This window comes from Ailuropoda melanoleuca, chromosome 6 (genome assembly GCF_002007445.2).
Source record: "Ailuropoda melanoleuca isolate Jingjing chromosome 6, ASM200744v2, whole genome shotgun sequence".
Classification (NCBI taxonomy): domain Eukaryota; kingdom Metazoa; phylum Chordata; class Mammalia; order Carnivora; family Ursidae; genus Ailuropoda; species Ailuropoda melanoleuca.
The window spans coordinates 87,456,836-87,475,817 of NC_048223.1; the positions used below are offsets into that span (position 1 = coordinate 87,456,836).

General features: G+C 35.3%; 1 protein-coding gene across 2 annotated transcripts in view; it reads right to left on the reverse strand.

Moving 5' to 3' along the window:
* Positions 1 to 18,982, reverse strand: part of WAPL (WAPL cohesin release factor) — a 76,790-nt gene that overhangs the window by 12,159 nt on the left and 45,649 nt on the right. For both annotated transcript variants that reach the window (XM_011219944.3, XM_011219943.3), the window contains exons 5-15: positions 13,785 to 13,880; positions 12,538 to 12,690; positions 12,154 to 12,290; positions 11,316 to 11,427; positions 8,335 to 8,562; positions 5,099 to 5,210; positions 4,639 to 4,736; positions 3,559 to 3,635; positions 1,215 to 1,390; positions 777 to 892; positions 237 to 401 (exon numbers count right to left, since the gene is read on the reverse strand). In XM_011219944.3, the coding sequence (XP_011218246.1) occupies positions 237 to 401; positions 777 to 892; positions 1,215 to 1,390; positions 3,559 to 3,635; positions 4,639 to 4,736; positions 5,099 to 5,210; positions 8,335 to 8,562; positions 11,316 to 11,427; positions 12,154 to 12,290; positions 12,538 to 12,690; positions 13,785 to 13,880 (1,470 nt within the window). The remainder of the gene's footprint in view (positions 1 to 236; positions 402 to 776; positions 893 to 1,214; positions 1,391 to 3,558; positions 3,636 to 4,638; positions 4,737 to 5,098; positions 5,211 to 8,334; positions 8,563 to 11,315; positions 11,428 to 12,153; positions 12,291 to 12,537; positions 12,691 to 13,784; positions 13,881 to 18,982) is intronic.

Below are 18,982 nucleotides of genomic sequence, written 5' to 3' on the forward strand. Positions count from 1 at the left end.
CTTGTTTCTGCTTTTCACTAATAATGCCTAAGGAGTAAACTGTCAGTGGAGTAAAGTAAGGAAGGGTATAAATTCTAACCCAGTGCACCTCTCAGTAAACTAGTAAGGGTGAGAAAGACAGACAGACAGAAGACACATACATACACAGAGAGGAGGGTGGGGGGGGTGCAACTGATGAAGAAGTTGGACAATGCAACACACTGAAGGTGTTCGCTTGTTTTGAAGTTGTTCCTTACCTGCACTAAAGCCTGAACAGCATGAATCTGTCCAGCTATCCTTAAACTATCATCTCCTTCTCCACTACAGAGGGAAGAATCAAAAGAACATGATGTTTCCATGTTGACAAGACAGTGCCGATTCCGAGCACTATACTCCACTAGATTTATCAGTAGACCTAAGCCCTACAAAAATGAAAACATGCATATTACCACAGGTGAGAATTAAAAGCACATCAACACAATATACATAACTTTTGTAGGCAGCTAGAACCCTAATCAGTGTTCTACCACCCACTAAATGGTTAAAAACCAGTATGTAAGATAATGGGCTTCCCAATGATTTCACTGCTTTTTAAAAATTGCTTTTAGTTCTTATACTTTTAATTTTTCGCACAGAACCCTTAAGAGCTCTCTTTTGTATAATAAGGTATGTTCACAAGGAATCCAGTGAAATACACAATATATCAAACAGTTGGTTCTCAAACCCAAAATTAAGATGAAGTTTTTATCATCTCAATAGATCAAATACTCGTTTCTGAAACAGTCACCCCAACTCACCAGCACTCGAATATCAAATCTCTGCTCCTGAGGTAGGTACTTTGGAACCTGAAGCACACAGTTCATTGCTGTGCCAATCAAGCCATCCTGTTCTCCTGTTTTGGTGCTGCCCCACTCTGAAATAAGGAGTGTTAACAACGTGAAAATTGACTGATTCCTCTATATGACACTAATAACCAATATTCATTAACACTGACATTAAAAGTTAGAAACGTACAGCTATTTATTGAAATATTATTTTTGACTGTATTATTTCCAAACCAAGCTATGAGGCTGGTCCTAAAAATACTACGCCTAAAAGTAGTTATATCTATACGTAAGTGAATTACATGATGGCAATTAAAAAAATCACTACATTCAGAAACAAGGGGAATAACTTGTTTTTACATGTAATATACAAGCTTTCAGTGAGAATACATATAAAAAAATACTACTTACCATTATCATTAGTTAAATTGAGCAACACCCCAATGATGGCCCTCATGCAGTCTTCTACTGCTTTGCCCACATGGTTGGTTACATTCTGGTGAGGCAGAGGCTTACTGTCAGGTAAGCATATACTGTTCTCAGCACGGTTATACTGCTGAATCAATCCTTCACAATGTTGTAACGCTCTTAAGAGAAAACAAAACGTAGACTATTATGCTAAACAAAATAAGTTACGCTAAGAATTTCTACTTACTTGTATTTTAAATGTCATAAATGCTGCCAAACTAATTTCTTTCTACTCCAGAAGTTATAATGTATTAACTATTTAATCATATACCAAGCATGTCTAATACCACACTAAGTGCTAAATTTTATTTTGAGAAAACTCGATTTAAATTTTTCTAAGCAAAGTTAAAATTATAAACTCAATGCAGCAGTTTACATCTGTACTACTTAAAGCTGTCCCCATTTTACCAATCTCTCCAACACAACAGACCTACCACAAGCCCTCCCCAAACAAGGTAAAACCTATAAGAGCTAACACTGAACATTTCTGAATTTCATTCAGATGTTTTTCATTTAGGATGCAAGCTCTTAGCAGGTACAGAAGAGTATTTGTTAATAATGCAAAATAAATAACCTTGTATAGATGGTATTAAATACTTCATAAACATCAGAGCAAATCATATTTTTTAACATGAGGTCATTTAACTGACATGTCTCCTGGCAGCCCTATAAGGGTATCAGCTGCGTCCCAAGGATTCTCAAGATGCTATCCAAAATAACAAGGAAACGTAATCCTTACGTGAGTCTAGTATTTCTGAAGCCTCTCTTTAAATCACCAGGTCCATTAATTTAAAAAAGTCTATGAGAGACGAAGTAAACTGACTCTGACAGTTGATTCCTCATGTACTTTATGCACCATACAAAACCCTTAAAGCACTATATCTAATCCCTCTCTAGCCTCTCCTTAAAATATACCATATGGGTAGGAAGGTGTTCCTCATGTCTAATCTAAAATAATTTATTGTTTAAATGTTTGAAGATGTTAGCCAGAAGTATCATGCTGTTACTGTTAACTGCCTTCAGCAGTACTGAGCTAAATCACGGTTTGGGTTGGTAAATGAGGGGAGAACAGCAGGGGTGTATCATTTTAATCTTTCATATGCTATCTCTGCATTTATCAGAGTCCCACTGAAAAGTTCAAAAAGCCAGAGGAGTGATATTTCACAAACATCCAATTCTGACCTCTACTGCCACTTCTAAAAAGTCTGACGGAAAATTCCTATTCACGATGAAAGACATGAAAACTGTCATATTAAATACCTCCTTTTGGAAGATACTTGTCAGGGGTCATGAAGTATATAAGAGACATTTTTAAAGAAGTAAATAGATTTAAGTTGCAAGAATACTCTTTGGTAAGGGAGGATAAAACTTTGGTAACAAACAACTAGAACAACATTAGCCTGATGTTATGCAAGTTGGGCAGAGAGAGTGAAATGGGAGCTGCATAGAGATCTGGAAAAATAGGTATGAAGGACAGAAGAGGGTTAGAAAGGGTCATTTACAATAAAAATAAGGAGTAATACTTAGTTTTTACCACATGCTAAGAATTGTTTAGGTCTTTACATATACATTAACACTTTAACATATTATACACAATATATATGAGACATAAACATCATTTAAAATATTTTAAAATATGTATTTTACATATACACGTAATATTTAACAAAGATATTTTTGAAAATGTATATAATTTAACACATACTAGTATATGTGTATATATATGTGTGTGTGTATACACACACACACACACACACTCTCTCTCTCTCTCTCTCTCTCTCTCTTTTTATTTTGAAAACAACCTCAGGTAGGTAAATGCAATTATTACCCCCCTTCTGAAGAACTTGTAGCAAGTGAATGACTAGCCCAAGGTGACAGGGCTGAAGTCATGAAGCTGGGATCCACATTTAGTCATTCTGCTCCAGAATGTGTACTCCTAAAACTTTTGTACTATACTGTACTACTTCTGGTTCATAGGCCTTGACAGAAGTATTTTATGAAGGAAGAAGATGCAATCGTATTTCCTTTACAGTCAACTCAAATTCTTTAAATAAATAGCGTGTATTTTTTTTAAAGGTTCATTTATTTTAGAAAGAGAGCAAGAGAGAAAGCACACAGCAGGAGGGGCAGAGGAAGAGAGAGAGAAAATCTCAAGTAGACTACCTGCTGAGTGGGGAGCCCAACAATGGGGCTTTATCTCATGACCCTAAGCCAAAACCAAGAGTTGAATGCTTAACTGCGCCACCCCGGCGCCCCAATAAATAGCATGATATTTAAGAAAACTTACTTAGCTGAAGAAACAATGAGTTGTGAATCTTTATAAGCTATCAAGTAGCTTTGATTCTCTGGATTATGCACTGTTACCTAAAAGGGAAAAATGTAAAATAATTGTGGCAATCCATAGCTTTCATTCATTCACATACAACATATATCCCTTATACTGTTAAAGATAAAGATATGGAAGAATTGGCTCTTGTCATCTAAGGGAATAACCAACATGTTCCAGATTTAAAATTCTAGAGCTGTTCCTTCATTACAAAATTAAAACAGTTATAATTGCTTGCTCATAAGTAACATATTTTGCACTACACATTCACTGTTAGGAATTACCTACTCTGAATGTCAGAAAAGAGCAGTCTCTTACTTACACACTAATAAAGTCCTAAGTAGATTCATTTAGAATAAAAAAATGCTATCTGTTTAACGCACCTGAAGCACTCTAAAAGCTAGAAAGAACAATTTTAATTTTGTCTATTTCAGGAACTTTTAATTCACACTAGATTGTTTTCCCAAAGAGGTTTCAGAAAGTACTTCACTAATCCAATCTGGTCAATACCACCTTCTGAAACACACTGGCCGCATAAACTGTAACCTACACTGAACTAGGTTAAATCATTCATAAAAGCCAAAGAACAAACATACTTAGGGCATACACAGTTCAAGAGTATCATTCTTCTAAGCCAAATATTATTATAATCTGCGATTACAAACCATGTGACCCAAATAGCTAAATCGAGGAAATCCTTATTAATTAAAAAACAAAAATCTGACAGCTCTTAACTATCATTTTCCACAAACAAGTTAATATATTTAGGAATTCCACGTTAAGGAAAGAACAGTAACATTCTGAAATAAAAACAAACTTGACATGCAGGTTTCCCAAAGAGTGACAATATGCATATTCTTAAACTAAACTGGTTATTTAACTTGTTCATTAACATTGGCTGCTCAAAGAATGCATAACAATTTCAGTTTGGATTAACAAAAGTAAACTCTGGGGATATTTAATATAAAATATCTGACAGTCTCCCACACACAGCCATAATTAAATAACTTTCCCAACATAGCTGTCCATACTTATACTTACACTTTCTAAAACTCGTAAACATCTCTCTGCTCCCCACAATGAGGCTACCAGTTTCTCTTCATCTTCATCTCTACTTAAATGATCCACACATTCTTTCACTAGGAGAAACAAAATGGATATAAAATTAGCGGGTCTCATCACCTCAGTATTTATCCCCTGAACTAACATTAAAAGCCATTTGTACACACATGAGTATGCTGGAAGCTCTGTGAACATTATTTACTCTAAGTTTTATAAAACTCTGCAATGTAGAAATGTATGAGCCTCTTATGGTAATTATTTTCATAATTCCAATATCAAAGGGCAAATGGCCTTTCCTTTAAAAGTTCAAGATTTTCAAGATGCTCCTAAAAAAATAGATCTTTTTAAATTGATGCAATAATTTCTTCAAGATGTACATAAAATATTTTCTTCAGGTTAAAAATAACACATAAAAATATTATACATGTTTATGTCATACCTTTATCTACAATATGATCCAGACCACCCAAAAGCCGGAGTTCTTCTTTAAACCAGTCTCCTGCTCGTTTAGAAGTAAGGGACAGCAAGGTCTCCATAGCTAAATGCCCAGTCTAAAAATGAGAGGCATCATTAGTGAATATTGACTCTTAGCAATAATTCTGAGGGAACACTTCTAGAGACTTTTTTAGAAAGATTCACTGCATGCTACCAGCCCACATTGTTCTTTATAATACAGTAAGTGCTTTTATAAGTAAAAATGAACTAATTTTTATCAGAATAGTCTAAGTTGAAGAAACATTTTTAATTACTGGCTTATTTTCACAGAGAAAATCCCTTATTAAAAGTAGTATATCATTTCAATTCAATAAAATAAACGGTGGTACTGTTATTTCTTTGGTATACAGGCACAAGGATAGGACTGTTGAATCAAAGTGCATATATATAAACTATAAATCACTATACTGGATTAATTCACCACAAAGGCTGTAACACTTAACTCGAGGAGCAAAGTGTGGGTATGTCAGTGGCCCTGAATCCTTAAAAGCACTAGTTATCACTTTACATTTTTGCCAAAGGGTAAAAAAAAAAGTTATCTTACTGCTTTGGTCTGAATTTTTCTAACTATAGTAAACTTGTACATTTTTTCAGATTTATAAGGTAACTGCATTTCTCTAAAAGTCCCCTGTCACTTATTCTTTATTTTCCTTGCAAAGTTCCTTGGTTTTTTCCTTATTATTCTGTATATTTTCTTATTTATTCTGAATAAAAACCCTGTTACTTTTAGGGTTTCAGATTCACCAGTCTTAAACTTTATATGCAGGGTTGGCAACTTGGATATACATCATGTGGCTACCATGACAGAATTATACGTAGTAATGATTGAGGACCTCCACTAGAGGAAGCACAGAGCAGTAAAGGTCATAGTTACAACTGAACCAGAGTTTTTTTTTTTCTCTTGATTTGCTTTTAATTATCACTGTTATTTCTTACTACGGTTCCTTTTAAAAAACTTACTAACAAAGAACAATCTGGTTCCTGTTGCAATAAGGAACAACAGCATAACAAAATTAGCAAAGCTGGTAAGACCTGGTTTTCTTTCCAAAGCTGCTTTTCTTTCAAAGATACAAGTTTACATTAAGTCCTCCTGGCCTATTTAGAACTGAAGATAGATTAGAAACTGAGGAGTGGAAAAAACAGCGCTTACCAGCAAAAATCTTAGTATTACAGATTTAGAAGAGATCTAGACTATTTTAGTCTATTCCTTAAAAAAAAAAAAAAAAAAGGTTGATGTCCAAAGTGACAAAGAACTAGAAATCATCACTACAGAAAGATTCCATTTTGCCCAATTCTTACTTTAAGTCCCTGAAAAAGTAATTCAATAAGATCATTTCAGGTATATTAGCTCAAGACTCACAGTAGTAATAAAGATGAAGCCTTATGAGGCTTTCTTTGTTAAAGAAGAAAGGAGATAGTAAACTGATGCTAATATAGCAAAAAAATCTAAGTTTGTATGCTAAAAAGGAACTTTAGTTTGTCTTTTATCAGCATAAAAAAGACTGTCTGATGTTTTAGGCTATATTCATAAAGCTTACTAATAAGCTAGCAACTAAAAATAGCCTACAATTCAAACATTTTATATGAAAACTGGAATAGTCCTCAAAGAGTTACAGCACAGTCAAATCACTAATCAGAGTATCAATGAGCAATTGTTAGCTCTCAGTTACATGAATTACATATGAAAACACTGTAATATTTTAAATTATCTTCTCATGACACATCAGGAATAGCAATATACTTCAAGGAAGAAGTAACTAATAAAAAACTAAAACTCATGTATGGAGGGACAATCACTGAAAACAAAACAATGTCTATCGTAAGATTTATAACAAATACAATATTCAAGACTAGCTGAAATGGGGAGGAAAAAGAGGCATCCTAAGATTAGCAACTGTGTTCTGGTTTTAATCATGTAAGTAAATTACTTAACACAATACAAGAAAGTTATTATACTGCTATTTGCCATCCTAATAAATTTAACATACCCTGAAGAAAATTCAATGAACAAGTATATCATGTTATTTAATAGTAAATGCCTGGAAAGAATCTATAAATGTTGAACATGGAAAACACCTGCAAAAAAGGTACATTTATTCAATGATGCAGCAAATAAAAATTACCTCAAATTTATTCTTTCATAAGATTAAAAAATCTGTATATTCTGCAAGTGTTAAAATAAAAATTACAAATATATTTTAAATAAAATATACAAATCGTCTGGCGAGGTACAGGGATCTTTATCCACCACCTGAGAATAGCAGCTATTTTTCCAACTTTACTGAATACATTCAATTCTGTATCTTGCCATTCAATGTTAACATGCTTTCCCCTCAAGCCCCACTTTACACAAATATCCTATTCTACCTTAAACAGAGCAATACCCCTAAGTCATAGCTGGCCAGCATAAAGCATTCTGTAATTTTTGAGGTAAATACTGCAGTCTTCAGTTTAGTAGGCAGTAGAAAAAACAATGTTTATACAGTTTTGATATTGGAAATATCTGAAAGTCAGGTTATATATAAACAAATAATCGTGTTTTTTCAAAATGACAAGGACAATTATCTTCTACTGGCCTAGTAACCTGTGGGGATATTACTGATTCTCTAAGTAGGAAAGCCAGAGAAAAGAAAAACTGGAATCAACCAGAAGCAACACAGTCATCTACTTCAGCAGTTGTGCTGAGCCTAAGAGTTACTACTGGCCATGACCCCAATATTATGATGGCCATTGCTCCACGGAAGGCAGGTGCCTAGAAAATTTCCTTCTGAGTCCTGGGCCCTTAAAGAGTTAATCACACACCTTGAGATACTCTGGAGTAAGTGAATACTCATTTAAATGGCCCTTGCAAATCCTGAATTCCTGAAACTGACAAAGAATGAGAATTCAAATTCCTAACAGCTAAATATAGTTAATACACACACACACACACACACACACACACACACACACACGCACAAAGGATAGACAAAATGCAATAGAAAATTTACTGGCAAAAAATCTAAATACAGATGGACTAGTCTAGGAATTTCAGGCAGGGAATAGAATTATGCTCAGAGCTGAACCTTAGAATTGTTGACCAAGAGGTTAAATGATTTCTCCAAAGCCACACACCTGTTGTGACTAAGGTAAAACTTTCTGAAAGTAGTCTTCATTTTAGAGTGGAAGGAAGGAACCCACCGTTATATTTTCTAGATCAAGATGCTTGTTGTGTACAGTTTCACAGAGCCTTCGAATTTTTTCTTTGATTTTGTTCATGTCTTTTTCATTCAGTAGCTTAGCTGAAGAAGCATCTTGTTCCAGTTCTAGAAGTCGAATCATTAGATCTAGGCTAGCTCTATCAAGATCCATGTTCAAACGATCTCTACTCAGTATGTACATGAGGGCAGCTGTACAAAGGGACAGATTCTTCAAAAGACAAAAATAAAAATGTGAGCAATTGGTGACAATTTCAGTTAATAAGACTGTTTTGACATTTGTTCACATGTTCGAAGCCTTGAAAATGTTTTATATTCAGTGAAAATTGCCCCCTTTCGAATACTCTAGGAAAATATGCATTAAATAAAGCTCCGTTACTTAAAATTTTCTTTTAGAGAGGTTCCCCATAACAATGCTCCCAGACTAGAAGAATGTGAGTGGAATTACATATTTCTTTAAACACTCTGTGCTAGGAGTTTAAAGAACATTTTTTCCAGCTATGCATATACACACACATATATATAAAATAGTATTTTACACTATACTTCATTTTATTCTTTAGGATATAGTTGATAAAGGTGAATTTCAATTTTATTTCTTTTAAAGATTTTATTTATTTGACAGAGAGAGACAGCCAGCGAGAGAGGGAACACAAGTAAGGGGAGTGGGAGAGAAAGTACTAGGCTCCCAGCGAAGCAGGGAGCCCAATGAGGGGCTCGATCCCGGGACACCGCGATCACGCCCTGAGCCGAAGGGAGACGCTTAACTGAGCCACCCAGGCGCCCCTGAATTTCAATTTTAAATCAATAATGTAAATGTGTCTTAAAATCTGCATCAGACACAGCTATTTTTTTCTATAAAATAAACACAGCTGAGTTTGTGTCAAAAATATAAAGCTGGGATGCTCAAACATATTCAGATTCATTTCTTTAAAATAAATCAATCAGATCTGATTGAATCAATTTTTAAGAACCATTAATATAATGTGCTTGCAAAATCATTTAGATAGGGGCGCCTGGGTGGCTCAATTGGTTAAGCATCTGCCTTCAGCTCAGGTAATGACACCAGGGTCCTGCGATGGAGTCCCACATCAGGCTCCCTGCTCAGTGGGAAGTCTGCTTCTCCCTCTACCCTTCCCCACCCCTGCTCATGATCTCTCTAAGAAATAAATAAAATCTTTTTTAAAAATCATTTAGGTAAGACAGTTAGCATACTCTGCTTATAAAATCCAGGGTCCTGAGGGATGTATTTTAGGTAAACATTATGTAACAAAATGGTCTATGTTGGGATATTCCAACATTTGGAGTATTTTCTACTTACACTTATTTCAATGCACAGAAATATAAATAAAGATTTTTTTTTTAAAGATTTATTTATTAGAGAAAGAGAGAGAGAACGAGCAGGAGGGGAGAGAGAGAAAGAATCTCAAGCAGGCTCCGTGCTGAGTGCAGAGCAAAAACCAAGAGTTGGATGCTTAACTGACTGTACTACCCGGGTGCCCCTAAAGATTTAAACTCTGAATCCCCCAACGTAGAAAAATTTCAGACCAGGTGACTAATTAAATGCTTACAAAGCAAACTGTTTTTGGAAATTAGAATGTCACAGTACAGGCCTTGGGAGATCCACTGCCCCCAAGAGCACACACTATTGCTTTGGTCCTCTCATAACTGTATAACAAAGCAAATTAATTCTTAAGTCTCTTCTCCTCCCCCTCATTGTTCTGTAGCTCATACAACCTGGCAATGGAATTATCCTCACTAAGGGTTAAGTACACTGCTTTCAATTTCAGAAGATTCAGTATTAGGGGCGCCTGGGTGGCTCAGTTGATTCAGCGTCTGCCTTTGGCTCAGGTCATGACCCTAGAGTCTTGGGATCGAGCCCCACATCAGGCTTCCTGATCAGTGGGAAGTCTGCTTCTCCCTCTGCCCCTCACCCCACTCGTACTCTCTCAAATAAATAAGTAAAAAAAAAAAAAAAAGAAGATTCAGTATTAGACTGTGTCACCTATCTACGTTTGGAACATAATTTCCTTGAACAAAAATATAAGTCATCTGGAAATACCACTATTGATAATGGTAATGATTTTTTTTTCTAATTTCAAAAATGTTAAACCTGACTTTTATTACAGATATTTGATTTTTAAGAGATTAGTGTCAAAGTCATAATGAAAATGAGAATTTCTTTCTTTTCACAATGGGCTAGAACTAGATTCAACATCCAACAAAATGTTTAAAAAAATCTTAATTTCAAACTATTTTTCTCATGCTATTAATATGAAAGAGTAAAAAATGTTTCATTTTGTTTTTTTTTAAAGTAGGTTCCATGCCCAGCATGGAGCTCAACGCAGGGCTTGAACTCACAACCCTGAAATCAAGAACTGAGCTGATAAGAAGAGTCAGTTACTTAAACAACTGAGCACCCAGATGCCCCTAAAAGATTTTTTCAGCATTTCATGATTAGAGGAAATCAATGCTCACAGAATTAAATATCCAGTACGGTATGGTATGTTAGGTGTGGTAATTGATGTTTTAATAGTATAACTGACAATAATATTAAGACAAAAAGGTATCATGAGAAAATAACCTTAAATAATGTATTAAGCAAAAACATCTAGTATTAAGCTCTATATATTTAGCAAATAAAGCTCAACCCATAATTAGGAAATATTTATATGAATATCCAATGAAGATTTTTTTCAATAGCCAAATACACAAATTTTTAAAAAGATTTATTTGAGAGACAGTGAGGAAGCACGTTAACAGCAAGGGGGGCTGGGTAGAGAAACTCAAGCAGACTCCCTGCTGAGTGCAAACCCCCCCCACGGGTCTCGATCCCACAACCCTAAGATCATGACCCGAGCCGAAATCAAGAGTCAGGCACTTAACCGACTGAGCCACCCAGGTGCCCCCAAACAGACTATAATTTTTAAATAATACTTCCTAATCCCAGAAATTTAAGAATACCTGATGGTGCTGGGAATCATCCAAGGTTTTAAAGACCATCGCTACCATTCCGTGTGCTCTCAGGTGCATTCGAAAACTGGGCATGGCACATTTAGTAGCCAAGCTAATAACACTAGGAGAAAATAGACTAGGTTAGGGGGGGACTGAAAATAGCTAGTGCATTAGTTTTTTGTTTGTACAATATCAAAACAAGCAAATGGGGAAGGGTGAGGGGTGTCAACCCACTGCCCATATGGATCACAATATAAAACACATGGGCAAACTGAATTACTAAAAATCTGTTGATGCACAGTAAGTGATTAGTATAAATATAAATAACACATGATTGTCTTTGGTGAATTCCTTACACTGCTACTATGATTAAAAGCAGAAAGTCTCAGCTACCTCTCATAATGCTTCCGATACATGGAGACTACAGATAATATTTGATTGGATATATTCCAACTGACTGGATAATTCAATCAAATTAAGATAATTCAATCCATTATAGTATGCAAAAGATGATCCAAATCAAAACATGCTTAAATCAAACTTATTTACCACTTGTCTGAAATTTGGGGCTGAAAAAGAACTTAAAAGATTTGTTAGCATAACATCTTTTAAGCATCTGTAAACTGAAGCCTATACTATGCTAATAGGCTACAATCATCCAACTCTCCCAAGTCCCTTATAAGAAATCAACCACATTAAAAAAAAAAAAACAACACATTTTATTTCCATTGGGTATAAACTATATTCATGATAACAAAATCATGGTAACAAAATGCTCTATTCGGCTGGAAAATTTTAGTAAGATAGAGCATGCATCCATTTATCAAATATAAAAGTAAGATCTCACCTAAGGCAACGTGTGTTTAGAGGCTGAGTGCTCTTTAAGCCACTTAACAGGTATTCAATGTCATCAGTGAACTCTTGATTTTCACCAAATTCCACCACATCATTGAAGTGCTTCACATGCTGAACAACAGTATACAACTGCCAAGAAAAAATAAGTCCACTTCTTTTGTAACCATGAACTAGCATATTTAAATCTACGGGCTAGCTGTACTTCACTTAGAAGTATATAAAAGAGTTCATTATATGGCAACTAAAAGAGAAGTTTTAAAAACGTCAGTAGTACAACGAAAGGTAAGTTCGTGGATATCTGTTCAAGACATTAAAAGGCTAAATGTTACATACAAAAATCTATCCACGTGCAGTAAAACTGTATATGGCTGCTTACTTCTTTGTCTTCTTTTCTGCATTTCAGTGCAGTAACTATATCTTGGTAGGGCTGAGTAGGTATTGTCACAGTTTTTATCACTTTGGGTGGTGGTGCAGGAGCCTTAAAAACTCCATCGTCTTTTTGATTTGGTTCCTTTGAAGACAGCCTCACCTATTAATAAAGGTATTAATTATTGTTCTAAATAAATATATAAAAATAGTAACAGCTCATCTACCTAGCAAATCTGGCTTTAAAAAAAAAAAAGGTGGGGAGAGGCCTCTGAAAAGGTCATAAAGGCTACTTTAAAATTCTACGCACTACTAGGTAAGACTCACAAAAAGAACCACTCAGGAATTCCATCTGGTCTTTTTTAACCTCACATTTCACACGTGGTTTTTTTATTTGTCTCCAAGACCGTTAGAAGGAATAAATAATCACAATCACACACATAAATAGCACTGATAAAAAGCTAGGAACGGGACAAGAAAATTACAACAGATAGACAAGAGAACTTTTAAAGTAAAGAATCTGTAATTTAGGGTATAAATAAATAGCTATAATAAAAGCCTAGTATATAATTACTAATACACACAATGATGATCTTATACTGGTAAATGGAATTTAATATATTCAACTTAAGAACACAGGTAACTGTACATTATTATTTTTTAGAAAGATCTCTATCCCTAATTTTTTTGTTATAAACAATTCATTCCTTGACAGCTCCAGATGACTGAGGTGTTACCATTAACTGAGAAGTATTAATCTATGGTCCTCCCAGTTACTCTGAAGAAAATAATTTGATAAGAATCTTTTTCAAATGTGTTTTGAATTGAAAGCTATTACTGGAATGCAGGAAAAAGTTCTCCCCTGAAATTAATTACTCAAATTAATTTCAAATTAACCACTCAAAGCTACTCTAAGATCTATGTAGGATATAATTTATAATATAGCTCTTAATAGCTAATACAAACTTCAAATATGAAATGATTTACCCTTAAGACACTAAATATAGTAACTGTATAAGATGTGGGTCAGGAGTAAAAAGTGATCCAATATTTTTTAGGCTTTTATCTATAAACTAGTAGCACCAGAATTTCAATAATCCTGTCCACAATCCTCACTTTTCCAATGAATTAAACTGAAGCTTCTCAATTTTAGTGAGGAAGACCAAAATAAACTGTTAAAGTCAAAGATTTTCAAATTGTGAATAAAGATGCCAATGGCTTAAACAAAAATGAAATTAAAAAGTACAGTTCACTTACTGTGGCACTCTGAGGTTTTACTACTGGTGGCCCAGGTAGCTCTTCTGAGTCTGGATGGTTCCAATGTCTGGCATTATATACAGCTTTTGTAGGAGACTAAAGAAATGAGAAAAAGATCAACTGTTTCCTTCTTATTTTGCATCCTTATAAAAGTGTCTCCTTTAATAAAATAAAAACCAGAAAGAATAACTGAAATACATAAACATGTATCCTAGACAGAGCAGGATAGACAATACCTGGTTTTCCCACTGTACTCCCATGCCTATGGAGTCACCGTGGTATTGTGCCACAAAATCAACAATTAGTGCTGTGGGTAACTATTACCAATCTGTACTTAGTAATCAATACAGTTAATTCAACATATACTTTATTCCTCATACTACTGATTCGCGCTGCATATTCTTCCAACAATGGAAATAAGGCAGCTTATGAAAAGTAATAAAGGTCCATATATATTCATTTCTAAGTGAAACTGTTGGGGCCAAATGACTACCATGACTAAGAAGTTTTCAAAGTTTTAGAAAGTAGGTACAGGATATATACAATATATTACATAACATGGGAATCTAAAGCAGTACTATGTAATAACATATATGATTTCTGCAGCAAAATGTATTCATATTCACATGAAGTGGGATAAAGATGTAAACTGCTCCACCTCAGTTCAGATCAGTGTGCTGACAAATCAATTTAATATAATTTTCAGTTTTGGGAGCCTGGGTGGCTCAACTGGTTAAGCATCTGCCTTCAGCTCAGGTCATGATCCCAGGGTCCTGGGAAGGAGTCCTACGTTGGGCTCCCAGCTCTCCCTCTCCCTCAGCTTCTCCCTCTCCTCCCTGCTCATTCTAATAAATAAACAAAAATATTTTTAAAAAAATAAAAAGGTGTATGGAGAGATGTGACTTAAAAAAATAATTTTCAGTTTTAACACTCTGAATTTCCGAATCGAGAAAAGACCCATGAGCCCCTATAATCAAATCCAAAGAATTAAATCTGTATGAAAAGCACAAAAACCCTCATTTTCAAAAGGAGATTGAGACTGAGAACATTTTCCCATCCTTTATAAAAGTCATGTGAAATTTTGTCCTTTAATCTTCAAATAAATCATTTGATCTCCTTAGAGATTTTCTGTTTATAAGAATATAATAAACTTCATACTTTCAGTACTACATGCAAAAAGTTTAAGAGTATAAGTGGGGAAACATACTTCAAGATAGGCCAAAAGTCAACATCAAAACAGTAACCATCTTCCCTTACTAGCTGCAGTGAACTAACATAACTGGAATTAAACATCAAAGTTATCTTTCTTCAAATATTATCTTTAAAATAACCATGTTGTGACATCAAAAAAAGCTCCACAAGAACTGGTTTATTAAAAGATAAAGTTTAAATGGATTTGCATATTAAATGTTAGGAAAATCTTTTTTTTTCTTTTAAAGATTTTATTTATTCACTCAACAGAGAGAGAGACAGCCAGCGAGAGAGGGAGGAGAAGCCGGGGGAGTGGGAGAGGAAGAAGCAGGCTCCCAGGAGCCTGATGTGGGACTCGATCCCAGAACGCCAGGATCACGCCCTGAGCCGAAGGCAGATGCTCAAGGACTGAGCCACCCAGGCGCCCCAAATGTTAGAAAAATCTTAATACTAAAAGGAATCCTACTGTGAAAGTAGGCACATAAAGTCTCTCACCTGTGTTATGTATATAAACCCATCATTCTTATATAACAGGTTTGCATAAAGTGAGGTAATCTAAAGCATTAGATTACCTCACTTTATGAGGTATATTAGACATTGGTAATCTAAAGCAATTTATACACCCAGGCAATCACTTGATCAGGGCTCTTAGGCACAACCACACAGAGCAGACTCAACATAAATTTTAAAACCTAGCTCCCTATTCCTTACTGTTTTTCTCTCAAACATGAGGTATATATAATCCATATGCCTGCTAGCTGTTAGATATCTGATTTAAGCAACTTCTAAAACCCAAAGCACACTCATGAGCCCAGGGAGATCAAGGACATTTGGAAAAAATAGATGCCTCAAAGCTCAAGTGCTTTACTTCTTTCTAAAAAGCATTGATACAGGGGCGCCTGGGTGGCTCAGTCATTAACCGTCTGCCTTCAGCTCAGGGCGTGATCCGAGGACCCTGGTGCTCCCTGCTCCGCTGGGAGCCTGCTTCTTCCTCTCCCACTCCCCCTGCTTATGTTCCCTCTCTTGCTGTCTCTCTCTCTGTCAAATAAATAAAATCTTTAAAAAAAATAAATTAAAAAAAAGCATTGATACAGGGCACCTGCGTGGCTCAGTTGGTAAAGCATCTGCCTTCGGCTCAGGTCATGATCCCAGGGTCCTGGGAATGAGTCCCAGGTAAGGCTCCCTGCTCAACGGGGAGTCTGCTTCTCCCTCTCCCCCCTTCCCCACTCGTTCTGTCTTGATCTTAAAATAAATTTAAAAAAATAAAGAAGCATTGATGGGGGGGGTGGGCGCACACACACGCGCGCGCACACACACACACACACAAAATTGATGTCCAGTAATAATTTTTTGGATAGTAAGGTTATCTGGCTCCACAGGTAACAAAACAGCAGAGCAAGTTAAGGGTCTAAATTAAATAGACCCCCTTCCAGTTAACTGTGAGTGGCAATATACCTAACAGTTAACAAAGTAGACTTAGAAACCGTAAGGTCTGTATTAAAATTAAAACAGTGAGCTCTACTACTTGTTACTCAACATTTTACTCATCTGTCAAATGGAGTTAATAATAGTACCTACTACAAAGGGTTGTTGTGAGGTTTAAATGAATATATGTAAAACACTTAGAAGAGTGCCTGAAAGAGTACGTGCTCTACAAGTATTAATTATTATGGGTAATATTACCAATAATAGTTATGTAATGATGTGTAATCTGAGTCTAGCATCTCCATAAGAAAACTGGCGTATGTGGTCTACACATCTAACAGACGACTGCAATAAACAAATGAAATAACTGACATGAAAACACGCTGTAAACAAGTATTATTATTATAAAAATCAGACTGGGATACATTGTTCTAACTCATCTCAAAAGTCTTTAAACAAAATAATATCACTGATGACTTTAGATGGAAAAATCCTCAAGAAAATACTAGAAAACTGAATTCAATAGCACACTGAAAGGATTATACACCGTGACCAAGTGGGATTTATCACTGGGATGCAAGTATAATTCAATATGAAAATCAACCAATGTGATACATCACATTAACAGAATGGACAAAATTCTGTCCATCATGACAACTGGTAGGAGAAAAAGCACTAGACAAAATTCAACACCCTTTCACAATGAAAATACTGAACGAACTGGGAAAACAAGGAAATTACCTAAATACAATATCATATATTAAAAGCCCAGAACTAATATCATACTCAATAGTGAAAAACTAAAAGCTTTTCCTTTAAATCAGTAATAAGGCAATGATGGCCACTCTCACCACTTCTATTTAACATAGTACTAGACATACCAACAAAAGCAATTAGACAAGAACAAGAAATAAAGGTATCCAAATTGGAAAAGAAGTAAAATTTTATCAGTTCACAGATGACATGACCGTGTATAAAGAAAACTCAAAAGAGCCCACCAAAAAAAAAAAAAACATTAGAATAAATATATTCATTAAAGTTGTATGATACAAAAATCAACATACAAAAATCAATTGCATGTCTATACAACTAACAAAGAACAATCCAAAAAGGAAATGAAAAAAATCCCATTTACAATAGCATCAAGAACAAAACAAAAAAGAAAACAAGAATAAACTTAGGAAGCAAAAGATTGTACACTGACAGGTACAAAACACTGCTGAAAAAAATTAAAGATGACACAAATAAATGGAAAGACATCTTGTGTTCATGGATTGTAAGACTAAATACTGTTAAAATGGCCATATTACCCAATGGGATCTATAGGTTCAACGCAATTTCTATCAAATCCCAATGGTATTCTTTACAGAAAAAGGAAAAACCAAACTAAAATTCACATGAAATCACAAAAGACATTGAATTGCCAAAACAATCTTCACAAAAACAAACTAGAGGCCTCACACCTCCTGGTTTCAAAACACATTATAAAGCAACAGTAATCAAAACAGTGAGCCCAGAAATAAATCTACATATATATGGCCGAATGATCTTCACCAAGGGTGCCAAAACAACTCAATGGGGATAGTCTCTTCAACATATCGTGCTGGGAAAACTAGATCTCACATGCGAAAGAATGAAACTGGAAAAGAATTATCTTTACATTATCTTACACCATACACAAAAATCAACTCAAAATGAATTAAAGATTTAAACGTAAGACATGAAACTGTAAAACTCCTTGAAGAAAACATGGGAGAAAAGTTTCATTAACAGCAGTCTCGGCAATGACTTCTTGCACATGACACCAAAGGCACAAGCAATAAATGCATACACAGACAAGTAGGACATCAAACTAAAAAGTTTCTTTCAGCCCAGCAGAGGAAATAAGAGTAAAAAGGCAACCTACAAATGGGAGAAATATTTGCAAACCATATATTTAATAAGGGGTCACTATCCAAAGTATATAAGGAAAACCTACAATTCAATAGCAAAACAAAACAAAAAATGATTAAGAAATAGGCAAAGGACTTGAATAGAAATTTCTCCAAAGACGACACACAAAGAGCCACAGATATATGAAAAGATGCCTGACATCACTAATCATAAGTGAAATGTAAGTCAAGTGGCCCCTGGGTGGGTCAGTAGGTTAAGCGTTTTTCAGTGCAGGTCATGATCCCAGAGTCCTGGGATCAGCTCCACGTTGAGCGCCCTGTTCAGCAGGGAGTCTGCTTCTCCCTCTCCCTCTGACTCTCCCTCCCTGCTTGTGATCTCTCTCTCTCTAATGAATAAATAAAAAATCTTAAAGAAAAAAAAAGTGATGGGGTGCTTGGGTGGCTCATTAGGTTAAGCATCTGCGGCTCAGGTCATGATCCTAGGGTCCTGGAATGGAGTCCCACATTGGGCTCTCTGCTCAGCAGGGAGCCTGCTTCTCCCTCTGCCTGCAGCTCCTCCTGCTTGTACTCTATCAAATAAATAAAATTTTTTTTAAAAAGTGAAACATAAGTCAAAATCATAATGAGATATCACTTCACACCCATTAGAATGGCCACTATCAAAAAGAAGAGAAAATAACAAGTGTTGGC